At 41.2% G+C, this 15,625-nt stretch overlaps 3 protein-coding genes across 3 annotated transcripts; 1 reads left to right on the top strand and 2 right to left on the bottom strand.

The window, feature by feature from the left end:
* The first annotated feature begins 164 nt into the window (after nucleotides 1-164).
* atad3 (ATPase family AAA domain containing 3) lies at nucleotides 165-5,948 on the top strand. Its single transcript, XM_068594310.1, has 16 exons — nucleotides 165-448; nucleotides 976-1,052; nucleotides 1,708-1,809; nucleotides 1,942-2,001; nucleotides 2,083-2,152; nucleotides 2,248-2,413; nucleotides 2,767-2,836; nucleotides 3,260-3,415; nucleotides 3,502-3,558; nucleotides 3,634-3,759; nucleotides 3,862-3,986; nucleotides 4,085-4,136; nucleotides 4,235-4,305; nucleotides 4,438-4,605; nucleotides 4,964-5,072; nucleotides 5,228-5,948. The coding sequence occupies exons 1-16, from the start codon at nucleotides 250-252 to the stop codon at nucleotides 5,666-5,668; spliced, it is 2,049 nt and encodes a 682-aa protein (XP_068450411.1). The 5' UTR covers nucleotides 165-249; the 3' UTR covers nucleotides 5,669-5,948.
* A 1,704-nt stretch (nucleotides 5,949-7,652) lies between these two features.
* LOC137796069 (transmembrane protein 240-like) lies at nucleotides 7,653-9,676 on the bottom strand. Its single transcript, XM_068593720.1, has 3 exons — nucleotides 9,591-9,676; nucleotides 8,371-8,570; nucleotides 7,653-7,801 (listed from the first exon to the last, which is right to left on the bottom strand). The coding sequence occupies exons 1-3, from the start codon at nucleotides 9,674-9,676 to the stop codon at nucleotides 7,653-7,655; spliced, it is 435 nt and encodes a 144-aa protein (XP_068449821.1).
* Nucleotides 9,677-10,309: 633 nt separating this feature from the next.
* On the bottom strand, nucleotides 10,310-15,035 carry ssu72 (SSU72 homolog, RNA polymerase II CTD phosphatase). The gene is made up of 5 exons (XM_068594796.1): nucleotides 14,755-15,035; nucleotides 13,696-13,839; nucleotides 11,936-12,075; nucleotides 11,629-11,747; nucleotides 10,310-11,241 (listed from the first exon to the last, which is right to left on the bottom strand). The coding sequence occupies exons 1-5, from the start codon at nucleotides 14,832-14,834 to the stop codon at nucleotides 11,140-11,142; spliced, it is 585 nt and encodes a 194-aa protein (XP_068450897.1). The 5' UTR covers nucleotides 14,835-15,035; the 3' UTR covers nucleotides 10,310-11,139.
* Between the last annotated feature and the right edge of the window lie 590 nt (nucleotides 15,036-15,625).

Raw genomic sequence — 15,625 nt, 5'->3', positions numbered from 1 at the left:
ATCAATTTTGGGTGGGACTACAGCAGTGACCTCTGCTGAAGACGGATGTTGGAACAGCCAATAAAAAGCACAAGTACTTGTTTCCAGCCAATCGTCGTTGCCCTTATTCAAACGAATCGGCTCTCGCGGCCGCACCTGCGCAGAAGGTCGCGGCGTGACACGCGTGTAGAGGAAGTGCAGTGACAGGTCTGCAGCAGCAGCCGCTTCTCACACAACCGGCGAAACTGTGCTTTATTTATTCACGTTAAAATGTCGTGGCTGTTCGGCCTGAACAAGGGGCAGCCGGAGGGGCCTCCGGGTCTTCCGGTTCAGCCTCCACCGCCTCCACCGCCGGCTGGAGGCTCTGGCTCCAGCGGCGGCGGAGATAAAGCCAAGGACAAATGGAGCAACTTCGATCCCACAGGGCTGGAGCGGGCTGCTCAGGCGGCCAAGGAGCTCGACAAGTCCCGTGAGTGTTCTGCAGAGCCCTGTAGCTCAAAGGAGGATCCTCCTGGTTGTAGCGACATCGCTGCACACATGAAGTCATGCTGCTCCATCACTCAGCTCCTCTCTGCTGCATCGTGGTGGTGGCCTCAGTGATGTTACATCTGAAATAATGAGGCCCACACTCGCATCCAGAATCTGTACTCATTCATTTTCTTATATACATGTCATGAAGCTGCTGGTTGTCTCTGCTCTCACCTTACACTACCTTATACTAGTGTGGGTTCAAAGGTCACCACCTGGCAAACTGGCTTGCAACACCCAAATTTCTCTTGTTCCACTTGCATGTAATGATTCACCAATTGTTTCCCTCTGGTTCTGGCAGAACCAGCGAGCACAGACTGTGCTCATCATTTAACTTTTGTCATATTTGGTAGAAGGTAGAAAGAGTCTGTTAAGTCATGACCACCATGATGCATTAATCACTGAAAATCTCCATGTTTTGAAGCCGTCACACATTTTAGTCCTGTGTTGCCTCTCATCACTGTCCAGGACATGCCAAAGAGGCTCTCGATTTGTCTCGAATGCAGGAGCAGACTACTCAGATGGAGCATCAGAGCAAAATGAAGGTACAGTTGAAACAGGTCGACTCACGCTGCTGCAGGACATTATGCTTTTCCAGAGAAGCAAGTAGATTGTTGCAAGTTTTAATTAAGACAATACATTACTTTGTGCGGATGTGGCTCAGGGCTACCACATGTCCTTTTAATCACAAGGTTTGTGGTTCGATCCCGGCTCCTCCTGTCCCCATTTCCAAGTGTCTTTAAGAGAGACACTGAACCCCAAGATGCTCCCTGAGCATTTTTATAGCAGCTCCAGTGCTCCTTAAAACACTTGGGTTGGGTTAAATGCAGAGGTCAAATGTCATGTATGTATACGTTTTTAACTAGATGGATAATGGTGCTGAGAGATGTAGTTGAGTGTGAATACTCATCTCTATTTTTTAGCCTTTGCTGCAGTTTAAAAATCAGACTGGTCAGCGATGCAGCCGGTCGAAGCAGTTTATCATGTGAAAGTGAAAACATTTCAGCAAACGGAGAGTTGAAAAAAACAGAAATATTGCACATTATTTCTTGTCAAATGAATATCAATTGGAGCTTCATTTTTGTTCCGCTAAAGAATACTTTTTTATGTTCATAATGTTTATAATGTGTTTATACTGAATGATAACCTGTGTAACTTGGGCTCATTTAATTTTCGTTATCTTGTGTGTGCCTCTCTCAGGAGTACGAAGCAGCTGTTGAGCAGCTCAAAGGCGACCAGATACGAATCCAGGCGGATGAGAGGAGGAAAACTGTCAATGAGGAGACTAGGCAGCATCAAGCGGTATGAACAGAAATGCTTTCCCTTTTTTCTTCAAAGATTTTAAGGACAATTATAAGTATAAGCTGCAGCAATGAACTGGAACCTTTTGAGTTGTATGCATGATACAACTGGTTGTTTTCTGCCTCGTTGCAGAGAGCTCAGTTTCAAGATAAGCTGGCCAGACAGCGATATGAGGACCAACTAAGGCAACAGGTGAGGGCATCTCTTGACTGTCAAGTAATAACTGCATTAAAATGAGACTCAGTACTAACAGTTTTGCTTTTCTTTCAATAGCAAGCGCTGAACGAGGACAACCTTCGCAAACAGGAGGAGTCTGTGCTGAAACAGGAGGCCATGAGGAAAGGTACAAGACGTCGCCCCCGACGTGTCTTGTGGAAGCTTTTGAAGCTGTTAAACAGTGGTTTTTAAATACTGGTTTATGTGTCATGGTTTTTATAGTGACGATAGAGCATGAGATGGAGCTGAGGCACAAGAATGAGCTCCTGCGTATAGAGGCCGAGACGAAAGCACGAGCCCGCGTGGAGCGAGAGAATGCCGATATAATCCGCGAGCAAATCCGTCTCAAGGCTGCCGAACACAGACAGACTGTCCTGGAGTCCATAAAGTAAGATGTACCAACTTTTTACATGATAGTTTTCATGATGGTGAGGATTTGTCTGATCTGATGTGAGGTCCTGGGACAGGGATGTCGTATGTGTACAAATTGTAAAGCCCTCCAAGGCAAATTTGTGATTTTAGGCTATATAAAATAAACTGAATTAGATTGACAAAGAGCTGTTGAAACTAAATGTGTTAAGGAAGCTTTTTTAATAAATACCACTAAATGGCAGCAATTTCCCTCAGGATAAATCAATCTCATCTTACCTGAGAAAGTATTAGTTCTATTTGTTATGCCATTGCTTGTTTTGACAGTCGCATTTTTGTAAATGCTGACAGTTGACATATGATTGCTTTCAGGACTGCAGGTGCTGTGTTTGGAGAAGGATTCAGGGCCTTTGTGTCAGACTGGGACAAAGTGACCGCCACGGTGAGGCTTCTCTTTTCATCTAAAATCCCTTTAGTGAATTTGCTTAAGGAATTTTCCACCAGAGAATATCTTTGCTACAAAATAAAAGCTAATTACGTATAAAAGAACAACACAATATTATAGATATACAGATGTCTTTCTATTCATAAAGATGTTTCATAATGTTAGTAACACATTATGGCTCACAGACTCTCACTTACGAAAGTTATTTTCAAAGCCGAATGGTATTTGATTAGAAAATCCTTTTTTACACATATACGTGCTATTATTACACCATTAATGATCTCCTATATGGACAAAAAGTAATCATATATTTCCATTTTAAATGTTTGGACCAGCAGTAAGTGCAAACATTAAATGTTGAGTTGTTTCTCTCTGCAAACGGTATGTGATTGTTGTGATACGGTTCCACCACGCCGTCAGGTGGCAGGACTGACCCTTTTGGCTGTGGGAGTTTATTCCGCCCGTAATGCCACGGCGGTGGCGGGACGTTACATTGAGGCCAGGCTCGGGAAGCCGTCACTGGTACGGGAAACGTCCCGGTTCACTGTCGCAGAGGCAATCAAGCATCCCGTCAAGGTAGCTAATTACCATTTCACCGTTTGCTTATTTTCTTAAGTGCAGATTATAATATGCTAATTATGTTTTCTATGTGAACCTTTTAGACGACCAAACGACTTAGGAGCAAACCTCAGGATGCCCTCGAGGGAGTTGTGCTCAGTGTAAGTGGACATTAAAGTCTTCACAGAGGATAAAGCAAACAACCACTTCATGTAAATGTTTTTTTTGTCTCTTAGCCTTCCTTGGAAGAGCGTGTACGTGATATCGCCATAGCAACAAGAAACACGAGGCAGAACAACGGCCTGTACAGGAATATCCTCATGTACGGCCCTCCAGGCACGGGCAAAACGCTCTTTGCCAAGGTATACCTGAGCACTGAACAATGACACACGTAAGCGTTCACATATACAGAAAACTATGTTTTTTTCTAACGAAGAGGCATGTTTTTTTTTCCTATCGAGTAGAAGCTGGCGGTGCATTCTGGGATGGACTATGCAATTATGACTGGCGGCGACGTGGCACCCATGGGCCGTGATGGTGTGACAGCCATGCACAAAGTGTTTGACTGGGCCGGCACAAGCCGGCGCGGGTAGGCTCCATGATGTCAATTTACAAATATACAAACCACAACACCATTCAGATATAATATCAAAAGATAACGGTTATTGTGTTTTTTTCCTGTTACAGACTTCTTCTTTTTGTTGATGAAGCTGATGCATTCCTTCGCAAAAGATCCACTGTAAGTCTGCATGCATTTAATTTTCCAGAAACCCTGTTTTTGTAAAAAAAACAAACATTGTCCTAAACTTTAAATTTCTTTGCTTTCGTCTTTTGTAGGAGAAGATCAGTGAGGATCTCAGAGCCACTTTGAACGCATTCTTGTATCGTACTGGAGAGCAGAGCAACAAGTAAAAAAAAAAAAATTATAAAAACTTTCACATTTGTATAAATTAAACGTGTAGTGCTCTTCGATTTATTTTACCTGGCCTATAAAACCTCGGCTACATCTCTAAGCTGTTTGATTTCTGTTTTTCTGAAAGGTTCATGCTGGTGTTGGCCAGTAACCAACCTGAGCAGTTTGACTGGGCCATAAACGATCGTATAGACGAAATAGTGAATTTTGCTCTGCCTGGTCCTGATGAGAGGGAGAGGCTGGTGCGGTTGTACTTTGACAAATATGTGCTGGAACCGGCCACAGGAGGGAGGCAGTGAGTACAATCCTCAGAAACACAGCTGTTTAAAATAGGGCACCAAACCACTGCACGCGAGGGATGCACACTGAAACCAATAATTAGGTTCAGGCTACCATGTCCAACACTTGCATTTAGATGTACTAATTCTGAGTGTTTTGCTTAACATTTGATGGAGTGATCCCCGCCTGGCGAGCCATGCTGAGGCAATAATTACTTAGAAGTGTGACGTGTGTTGGCTGAAAGATGGGAAGCGATCCACACACGGGCAATAAAAACAAAGCAAATTGAAAGAATGAAATTGCATTCAGGTTAGCTAAATGATTATCTAAAATGATTTACTTTGTCACACTCTAATCCATCCGTGTTTGTGCAGGAGGATGAAGCTGGCACAGTTTGACTATGGTCAAAAGTGCTCTGACATGGCAAAGCGGACTGAAGGCATGTCAGGAAGAGAGATCTCTAAGCTGGGTGTGGCCTGGCAGGTACGTTCCCTGTTGTCATTGTGAATCTATAGCACTGTGCACAAAATGCACTGTCAATCTTAATTTCACAATTCTTAATAAATGCTACAAAATGGTATTTTTTGTAAAGTAAATCAATGTATTGAACACATGTGATGACTCTTGTTCTCTTGTAGGCGGCAGCATATTCCTCTGAAGATGGCGTCCTGACAGAGGCAATGATTGATGCTCGAGTCGATGACGCTGTCAAGCAACACTTTCAGAAGATGAACTGGCTGCACGGAGAGGAGACTCAGGCCAAGACCCTCACACCTCCCCCAGCTGGAGCGACAGCCAGTGAAAGCAAAATGGGCTTCACTCTGTCCCTTGGTGAGGCTCCTGAGGCACAGGAGGTGATTGCCCCAGTCCTAGAGGTCAAAACACAACAAGAAGGTGACAGTCTACCACCTCGTTCAGATACCCCAGCCGGTCAGGACTGTGAAGATGTTGCCAAAGCAGATGCTGCGACAGAAGCAGAGAGTCTAGTCGAGCCGGCTGCTCACACTGACGGCAACGGCAAGAAGGTAAAGGAAGACAAAACTGGATCTTCTCCTCCTAAGGATGGAACTCCAGTTTAAGATGCGGATTGGTCTGAATTAGAAAGATTATTGTCCTGTCCCTCTAACTAGTCTGTTAGTTTATGTCTGAAAGACTTTGTGACAGGATGAGTTCAGCAGGTCGGGGCAGATAATCAATTAACTTAACAAAACACAAATAAAGCCTGAGACTCTTTAATTTTCATAATGAATACATTATAAAAGTGTACTTTACAGAGTATGTATGTAATAACAGTATATAAGTGTTGTGCACATTGTGTCTCTGTTAAAATTATTAAATGGATTTGTGTTTTTATAAGCAGCAGGTCTGCCGTTTTTAAAGTGTGCAGTTGCTTTATGATGTGACTTTGATTTGAGTTGAAAAAGCTTAAATAATCAAGAGAATGTTAAATTACTTTCCAGAACGCCACCCTTGAACAGTGACTTGACCTCTTATTAGTATGACCCTGCAAATCTTGGCAATGACTTTGTCAAGCATTATAAATATATATATACGGCTTTGAAAAGCAACACAATACATAGTGGTAGAGATTCAAGCAGAGAGCAGGGGGTTAAAATCCACAGGAGACCCTGTCCTATAGGAAGCCTTGTGGGCTTTCTATATTTCACAGTAATGGCTGAAGGTTTCAGGAAGCTTCTCCTGCAAAGCAAAGTCAAGGGCATGAAGCTGTCCTTGGTTTTAAATAGGCCACGTGATAAAGCTCCCTATAGATTCAAGATGTTTTTACTGTCATGCACAGACAACAGACAGTTATTCCTTACAATGGTCCTAACACAGAATTCAAATCAAACTTAAGGTAAAACAATAAATAATAAGGCACAAAATATAAAATATATAACAGTATTGCACAAAAATATAATAATATTATTGCTATGATAAAATATAATATTGCTCTGTTATGATAAAATATGATAATACAATATTATTGCTATCATAAATATGATAATAGTATTGCTCATTGTATCTTTATACACTATGCATTGCTACAACATTTCAATTTGTCGGAAAGTTCACGTGTTGATGGTATTTCGGGAGGACACTCTTTTAGGGCTGCGATGGTTAAACAATCGCCGGCTACAGAAAACACAGCATCCGGATGTCCAGTCTCTTGTTTACTGATGACGTCATGCAGCAGCCCCAATACCGCTGCAGAGTCCGCTAGGTGCGGGATGTAAACTGCCAGTATAAACACTGTACTCAACTCCCTTGGCACGCAGAGGGGTCTACATTTCACCACCAACAGTTCAACACAAGCCGAGCAGTGTCTTTCAACCACCTGTACCTCCGAGCACCACCTGTTGTTCACCTCGACACAGACGCCGCCGCCTGGTCTTCTCTGAGGCCGCTGTGCGGTCCCCACGGTAGACACAGTGTGTTCAAGCTGGGCGGTAGAGTCAGGAATGCTGTCTGAAAGACAGGTTTTCGTGAAAATAAGAGCACAGCATTTACCCATCTCACGCTGGGTTGTAGTCCAAGTTCGCAGCTCATCCATCTTGTTTTCAAGAGAGCGGACATTAGTTCACCACAAGCGAGGTAGTGGTGGTTGAGTATCCCTCGCCTTTAGCCTGGCGTGAAGCCTCTCTCTCTCGCCACGACGCGACCCACGGCCGGTGCTGTTGGTCCTTCACAGCTGTGGTCATCAGGGTCTCAGTGTATCCGAAAATCAAAGTCCGTTGAGGTATAAGTGAGCTCAAGGTGAGCTTTTCTGATCTCAAGAAGTACATCTCTGACACATCGCATATATATATATATATATATATATATATATATATATATATATATATATATATATATATATATATATATATATATAATGTTAGCCAGGGTGGGCACCAATGATATAAGACATTACAGGATGATTTCCTGTACACATTTACTATATAACCAATCAAAAATGGCATATTAAAAACACATATTTGAACTCAAAAAGGCCTTCAAAGACTACTTGGTTATTGAAAAAATAAAACACCACACACAGTAACTATTGAACTACTATTCCTTATTTTATCTTAAAGTGTCATTAACATTATGGTTCAGGTCTTGATTGATGTGCAGCATGTTCCCTCTGGAGTCCTCCATGTGTTTTGGATGTAACTGCCTCACCAACTTCTTTGTGTTACTGAATTTGGGAATCCATGACAATAAACCCACACCTGGAAAGAAAGACAGGGAAACTAAGCAGGTGAAAGGGTCCTTTTACTTTAAACCCTAACCTTTGCTATTGTATAGTCAAATGCACCATTTTGTATTATTTAACCACAATGTCATAAATGTTTGTTGTAGTCTGCCCTCATGATGACGATGTCATGATAAAGACATGTAGATGGAGTTAAGATCACATGTGAGCCGGGTTTGTGTTCTTGGGTTGAATGTACATGATGATTACAATCTGTTTGATGAAGAGTGAGGAAAGGGATTATTGAATTTCCTCAGACAAGCTTCTATCACAAGAAAAGATAAATGGGAGGGAAAAACTAATCTGTGACTGATGGTATGGACTTCATTTTAATAACGTTTCAATGTTTCCTTTTAAGGAGTTTATCCCGGAATGGTCCTAATTTGACAACACAGTATGGATGTGGTATGCTGGAAACTTTTTACTTAAGAAAATGTTCCAGTTTAAATGTATTATGTACTGTATAATAAGTGCAACGTTCCTTTCTTTAGGAACCCCTATAAGCTTTCCCCACATGCAAGTTTAGTTTCAGTTGACTTTACTCACCACTCATTTGCTTCTCTCTGTATTTGAGCCGCCAAATCCTTTCCAGCCACTGCAAGAAGAAGCTGATGCAGAAGCCCAAGAGCAGTCCGACTGTCACGCTCATCTCCTGTTCGGTCATGGTGTCACTTAAGATGACGTTTTCACTGGAATCCTCCACGGACCGGGCCCCATTATATGGAACAACATGATATACTTGATGCCTGCAACAGACAGAGCAGTGGAAGATCAGTACAGTAAAGACAAAAATAAACCAACGATGAAAGAGACCAAAATGTAATATATCACAGATATTAACATATTAATAGAAAATATTGTGCTGGAGAGTATTATATTATAATTTGTCCGTGTGTGTGTGTGTGTGTGTGTGTGTGTGTGTGTGTGTGTGTGTGTGTATGTATATATACATATATATATATATATATATATATATATATATATATATATATATATATATATATATATATATATATATATATGTATATATATATATATATATATATATATATATATATATATATATATATATATATATATATATATATATATATATATATATATAAACAGTTAGAGGTTGTTTGGTGAAAATGTAGTTTTTCCAAAAAGTACAATTTTCTGAATTTGAGAAAAACAGCCTTGTTTGTGTAATAATGCGTTTTTATTGTTTTAGTGACATTGCATTTTACAGAGTTTTATGAGCCATAGAAAAAATAGTATTGGTTAGCAAGTGTGGATCATTAAATTATGAAAGCACGGCGTAAACAGGTAATATACACATAGGAATACAAAAATCGAAACACTGAGTGGCTAATATTACAGATGCATCCCTGAGTGCAGGTTTCCACCATATTGCCACAACCCCATTACAGTGTAACAACAGGACAGATACTCTGACCCCTGAGGTTTGACAGGTCCTTAAGACACACACAACCACAAACATCACCTGAAGGTAGCAACACAGTCGAAACATCACACATCACCGACAGGGAGTTACTCACTAAAAATGTATATTCTGAGCTGAAAACTACGACATAAAGACCGAAGGTTTATGATGAGAAGTCCTAAATGCTCCGTGAATTCAGGCGTATTGCGCCTGTTTGTTCGGAGCTCTCTGTCTACTCTACACTGTCCAAGCAGCCTGCAAAGAAAGTTGAGGATTAAGAGCGTCTCCAGCGCCGCAACACAAACCCAGGTGTATGCAGAACATCTGGACTGGATCTCACCTCCCGCAGGTGCAGCTGCAGACTCCGTCCTCCCCTCGTATGAGCGGTAATAGGAAGTTGTGAAAGCGGTCAAAAAGCGCGTCCATGTCCGCCAGAAGACCGAAGCGAGCCACACACCACGACACCACACACTGGACTAGAGCCACCGCGCTGCAGGAGAAGCCTCGTGCAGCTGGAGGCTCCGCCGCGCTAGAGGTCGCGCAGCAGGACTCCGGTCTCCGGTCTCCGGTGGCTGCTCCCCCGGCGCGATGCGCCAGCACTCAGGTGCACGACACTTCGTGTTTTTTTTGTTTTTGTTTTATGGTTACTTTATGTCCGAACGAGAACGTTAGCTAACACAATTAATTCATTTCGAATTTTAATGGTCATTTATGTATTTGTGTCGTTAATCAAGTTGTTCAATGTAGTTTGTTTCGGTTAAATCACGTTTAAACAATTACATTTAACGGGATAACTATTATGCAAGTCAGCTGTAAAATTAGTTTTTCTGTTATGCATATTGACGGAAAATATAAAATAACTAAAGTTTCCCTTGATGGTGTACAATTAGGTCTAAAACAGTTGATTCAAACATGAAGATAAGTGTCTTATCAGCTGTAAGCCATTATTACAGTTGGCTTGGTTGGGTAATTGATGCAACTAAACAGTAAGTTTGAATAGTTTGATCATCATGAACTAATGCCATCAATATCACAAAGCAAATAAGGAGTCATGACATGTTTCTTAGAGATGTTTCTTTCTTTAGAGGATTCATATTTACATACAGAAAAATCAGGCACTCTGAGCTGAGCTCGCAGTTTGCAAATAATTACAATGCTTGAATTCTTTAACATTTACAAAAGGAAAAAATATGCCCTGAAAAACGACATATCCGAGTTTAAATATGAATCAACACATTATATTGGAAACACACTGGAGAGCCTCAGAGAGGTCTAGGTTTGGTTACTTATTAGCCCCGCCCACTTTAACTTAATCCAAACTAATCTACAACTCATGGTTGCACAAAAACAGGCATTCAGTTCAATTCATTCTCCCATTGACCCCAAGAAACACATTTACACTGTCCAGTCAGGAATAAAAATCTGACATGTATGCTTGAATGAATTACAATTATATATAATCTGGAGAAAAAAAAACCCTAAATATCAGCATTAATATGCTGTACAGAACAAAAACAGAGGGACTGGTAAAGCAGTTGTGGAATTGGGGGTGGGAGTGTTATGGCTCTCCCTGAGGAGACATGGTTGAGTGATTTCACTGAACTGGGCTAGAGGGAGGACCTTGGCCTGACCTTGATCAGGAGAAATAAAGGCAGAGTGAGAGCAGCGAGTCCATCCTCTGCATAGAGGGAAAACTCATCACCTCTATGTCCAAAGGCAGCCATTTCTTAGGTCCTCACCCAAAGCTGTGTGTGTGTGTGGCGCTGTGTAGGCACACAAACTGTATGTACTGTTCTGTGATGACTGGAGTACGAAATGTGTGTGTCTCCATACTACTGTTTGATTGCTTGTGATCCCAGTCTGTGTTTATTGCAAATTTCTTTTGTGAATCAGTAGAAACAGACTGTGTGAAGGAAAGGCCTGTTGCTTTTCTCCTCGAACTCCTGGATGAGCTCGTCCATTTCATCCTCCATGTCGTCTGTGTGCTGGATCTGCAGGGGAGGAGAACACGTTAAACAGCATGTAGAATTAAAATCAAATCGGCACCCACCATTTTAATCTATAGCACCCTTTTGTAGCATTGACAGCATTTTCATTATGCATACACTGAATCCCCCATTGTGTGTGTCTATATCTATCTATATCTATATATATACATATATATACACACACACACACACACACACACACACACACTGGATGGCCGATTATATTTCTTAAAAGACAATTTTATGCATATTACTTTTGCATATAGATTTTAATGCATTATTTTTCATTATTTAACCACAATGTCATACATGACTTTGGTAACAGAATGTTTGTTGTACTCTGCCCTCAGTGTTTAACAGCATTTCAAAATCCCAGTAGGAGACACTCACACATTGACACAGCTCACAGATGAGGAAGGCGCCCAGCGTGGCTTCCTCGTGGTTATCCTGAATGTCTACATTAATGACGTGCACAGACTGGAGAGTCTCCTGCTCTCTTGAACTCAGATCTGGAGAGCAACAACAGATGAAAGAGAATTTGTGTCACACAATCAGAAGGGTTGATAGTACAAACTTGTTCTGCATACAAACAATTGTGAGGCAATAATGGGATAGTGCCATATCAGTACTTGCAAGAGGCTCTGAATTACTGACTATATTCCTTCAGTAATTTAACATTTCTTATAAGAAGCCTCACCCTCCAGCACTTGGTCATAGACTCTCTCTTCGCAGGTGATGACCAGGTCAAACTTGTCCTTGCAGTTTTGAAAGCGCTCCGGTTTTGATTTGATGCGCTTATTGCGGTCCAGCATGTGCAGGATGCCATTCTGTGTGTATCTGAAGAGTTAGGAGGTCAAGGAACAAAGCAGGAGCGGGAGAAACACTACTAAAGTCATACAAGACATCGACTCATGACACCATCGGAAAGGACGTCACTGAAAAATCCCATAACCCAGTAAGACCGTCTGAAACTGAAATAGTAAAGTAACTTGACTGATCAACAATGCATATTTAGTTTGAATTGTGGGGTTCACGCTTGAATGGTATCAAGTGTTTGAATTAAAGTAACTGCAGCACCCTCTAGTGGTGTCTGGGGAAACTACCAACTATGGCATTTCAGGGCGATGCCAGTAAAATGTTCAACTTTTATATTGCGAAGAAGCAATTCCGAAACTGGCCAGCAGGCATTTGTTGTCCTCAACACAGATGGTATATTCTGTTCAATATGCCTTCCCGTTTCAAATATGTTGCCCCGTCACTAAATACTGCAAGACATTGCTAAATATATAAACAAAAAGACCAACCACCATGGTGAATTGTCAACAATAGCGGACTATATTTTGAAGAAATCCATGCAAAATTGCAAGAATACAACAAATAATTGCAGTAATAGATGCATCAAAGCAGCATGTACATCTTCTATTGATACATTTAAATTTACAGTTTACAATTCAGGAAAGACAACCTACCGTGGGTTGGCAAAAGTTACACCTGCAATACAGTAATAGAAGCAAATACAACTTTGGTTAAACACATCTCTTCTACTTTAAAGCCCCACTGTCCACAAAAAAAAGCCTATTTAACCTTCTTAGACCTGCTTTAATCCAAAGACCAGTAGTACAATTGGCTCAGACTTTAATTAAACAAAGCAACTAGCTGAAGAAAAACTGTATTCAAGGACTAAACCAGGAGGGCAGGTTTAACATTAAACTGCTAACTGATAATAGAAACATGGGTTATTTAAACTTTGTCAACCAAAAAAGTACCAGTCAGCACCTATTTACAGGAACAAAAGACAATTCACCTAAGCGGAAAGAAAATGTGGTTAAAATCACTCCCGATTACAATGTTTATCTCTCAAGCTCCAGCAAATTACAGGCTTCTTGATGTTTGCGTTGACAAACTTTGGCTAATGCAGTGTTTCAGTCCGTGTCGTTTACTTGCCACCACTGTTTTTCTTTGCCAATAGCGTTCTCCTGTGGTTGGATTTCTGTATCATTTCACTCTTCAGTTTTACAACAATTATAGCAATTAATAGACAAGTGAACCGGTAAATTTTCTACCTCCCGATCTGGAAAAGATTCACATTGAAAACGAGGAAAGTGCACGTGCAAAGACGAACAGTGGTAACATGAAACCCCTGCAAATACAGACATTCAATATAAACTAGAGATTTAAAAGTGAGTATTTATTTAAATAAGGATTGCCTCAATAAAAACGTATGATCTTCAAACTTCCCTTATTGTTTTGTTTTACAAAGCATACACCTGTGACACATTTTAGAATCCCTGCATGTGATTTACTCATCGTTGCAGTCCCGTCTGCTGTGCCGCTCAAACGACATCTCTAATATCTAAACCCGACACATGTACCTGTACATGGGCCAAGTCTACTTATCTGGCTTCTTGAATACAGTATAATCGTGCGTAGGTGGAAATGTGAGTGAGAAGGGGATACAGTTCCTTGTCCTTGCGGACCAAGTCGTTGTACATCTGTACATATGTCGTTTTGAAGTCATACACATTTGGTTTATCCGGGGCAGGACCGGGTAGCTTCACGTGAGACCCTGTTCCAAATGAACGCACATCAAATCCACGTTTGCTGCAAAGATGAAAAAGGACAAGAGAGCAAATTACCACATCTGGAGTAAACATTGGACACAAGAAAACATGAGTCATGAGCAGAATGCAGTACTCAGCATCTTTCAAAGCCTTCAATGTAAGGCTACACAATTACATCAGTTTCAAATAGCCTCAAAAACAATTTAACATTTAAATGTTTAACATGGTTCCTTTTGGTGTCGCAGGCTGAAAAGTGCATATGGTCATTTCACCTCACCTTCTAGACCAAAGAGAATAACTTTACACTTTATATAAAAGTTTAAAAAAAAAATCGTACGCATTTATTTTTTTACTCTAGTTCACCTCGAGTGACAGTGTCACCAAAAGGCTATCTTGCCCTGTACGTCACCTAGAGGTGCACTGCTTCCAAATAAGAAAAAAAACACCCATTAGGGAGTGAGATAAAGGGTGAAATGTCTGACAGTCCCAAAACAGCACACATCGCCGGCTTCAAAACTAAAGCCTACACAGCCCTTTAACAGTGTGAGTCTGGTGAAACACCCGATGTTGCACAAGCTGCAGTTGCTCCCTTCCGGAATGTTCCCTACAGGGGGCGCTCGAGTCAACATGTGGGACAAAAAAAAAGATTAAAAAAAAAAGAAACTTGGACCGGTGTGTTGAAAGCGTTCAATCTGTATGAAAACTACAAATCTGTGTGAATATTCACTTCGACAGTTAACCTAAAACCTGGTCCCTACTCGTAAACCACCGCTGAAAGTGCGCAGCGGCCCCGGCGTGACGCTCGGAAGGAGCGGGTCCATTGTTGCCGAGGCCCGACGGACCGTCTGCCGCAGTCACTCGTGACCGGTTCACAAACGGCTCAATAGCGCACAGAGGCGGCTTCACTTCGTGGTGGCTTTTTCCTTTTGTTCTTCTCCCGGCGGCTCGTCTTTACCTGAGGATACTGTGCGCTTCCATACTGCGGTTCTGGTTGCTCGAGCACACAACCGCTACACGCAGCGGGTGGCTCGGCATTGCGACTCTCCGGCTGAGAATTTAACAGATACAAGATGTCAGACACTATACTGATGTAGTTGGTTCGAGCCCTGTGAGAAAAAAACCCAAGAAAAACCCCTTTTTGATACACTAAGTGATGAAAACGCTTCGAGTACAAAATACTGTGCGATTTGATCGTCTTCTTTTAATGCAGGAAGTTAAAATGGCGGAGCACCGTTGCTGTACTACGCCTTTATGTGGTGATGTCATTTGTGGGCGTGGCTTCCTATTTGTGCATAACGACGTCGACGTGACGTCAATTCATAATTATAATGTGAATAATATGATTTGTCCCGAAAGGCAGAAAAAACCCTCTGCCGAAACAAACAAGTGAAAAATGCAAAAGACATAGTACATAGTTATTTCTGTACATTATCATACCTTCTTAAATATTATACAAGTTGACGTTGTGTTTAAAGTGTTGTGGACATAGTGCATACTTTCATTAGTGCTTAATATCAACATGTTTTGTGTTTAGTTTGTCTTAGTATCTTTATATATCAGTAGTATTAGTAAAAAAAAAAAAGTTAAACTGAAAATTGCATGATTTCACTCTTTTGAATCTCTTTTGAAAATATATCCCCAAGATTTTGATAAGGTTGTATACATTCCCCAGCATTCATTCTGCACAAATTCTGTATATTAGCAGTATTTTTGTTGGTTAGTTACCTCAGATTAAGCCCCAGAAACTGACCTTTATCAGACAGCTTTTAGGATTGTTCGTGTTCATACATATTTTGAATTCCTGTCTGTTGTTGATTCGTGAAAAT

The sequence above is a fragment of the Clinocottus analis genome, unplaced genomic scaffold, assembly GCF_023055335.1.
Source record: "Clinocottus analis isolate CAN_PGR_092001 unplaced genomic scaffold, fCliAna1.0.p SCAF_3, whole genome shotgun sequence".
NCBI classification, from domain to species: domain Eukaryota; kingdom Metazoa; phylum Chordata; class Actinopteri; order Perciformes; family Cottidae; genus Clinocottus; species Clinocottus analis.
Note: the sequence above shows the minus strand (reverse complement) of the source record. Positions and strands in the feature narration are given on the sequence as shown.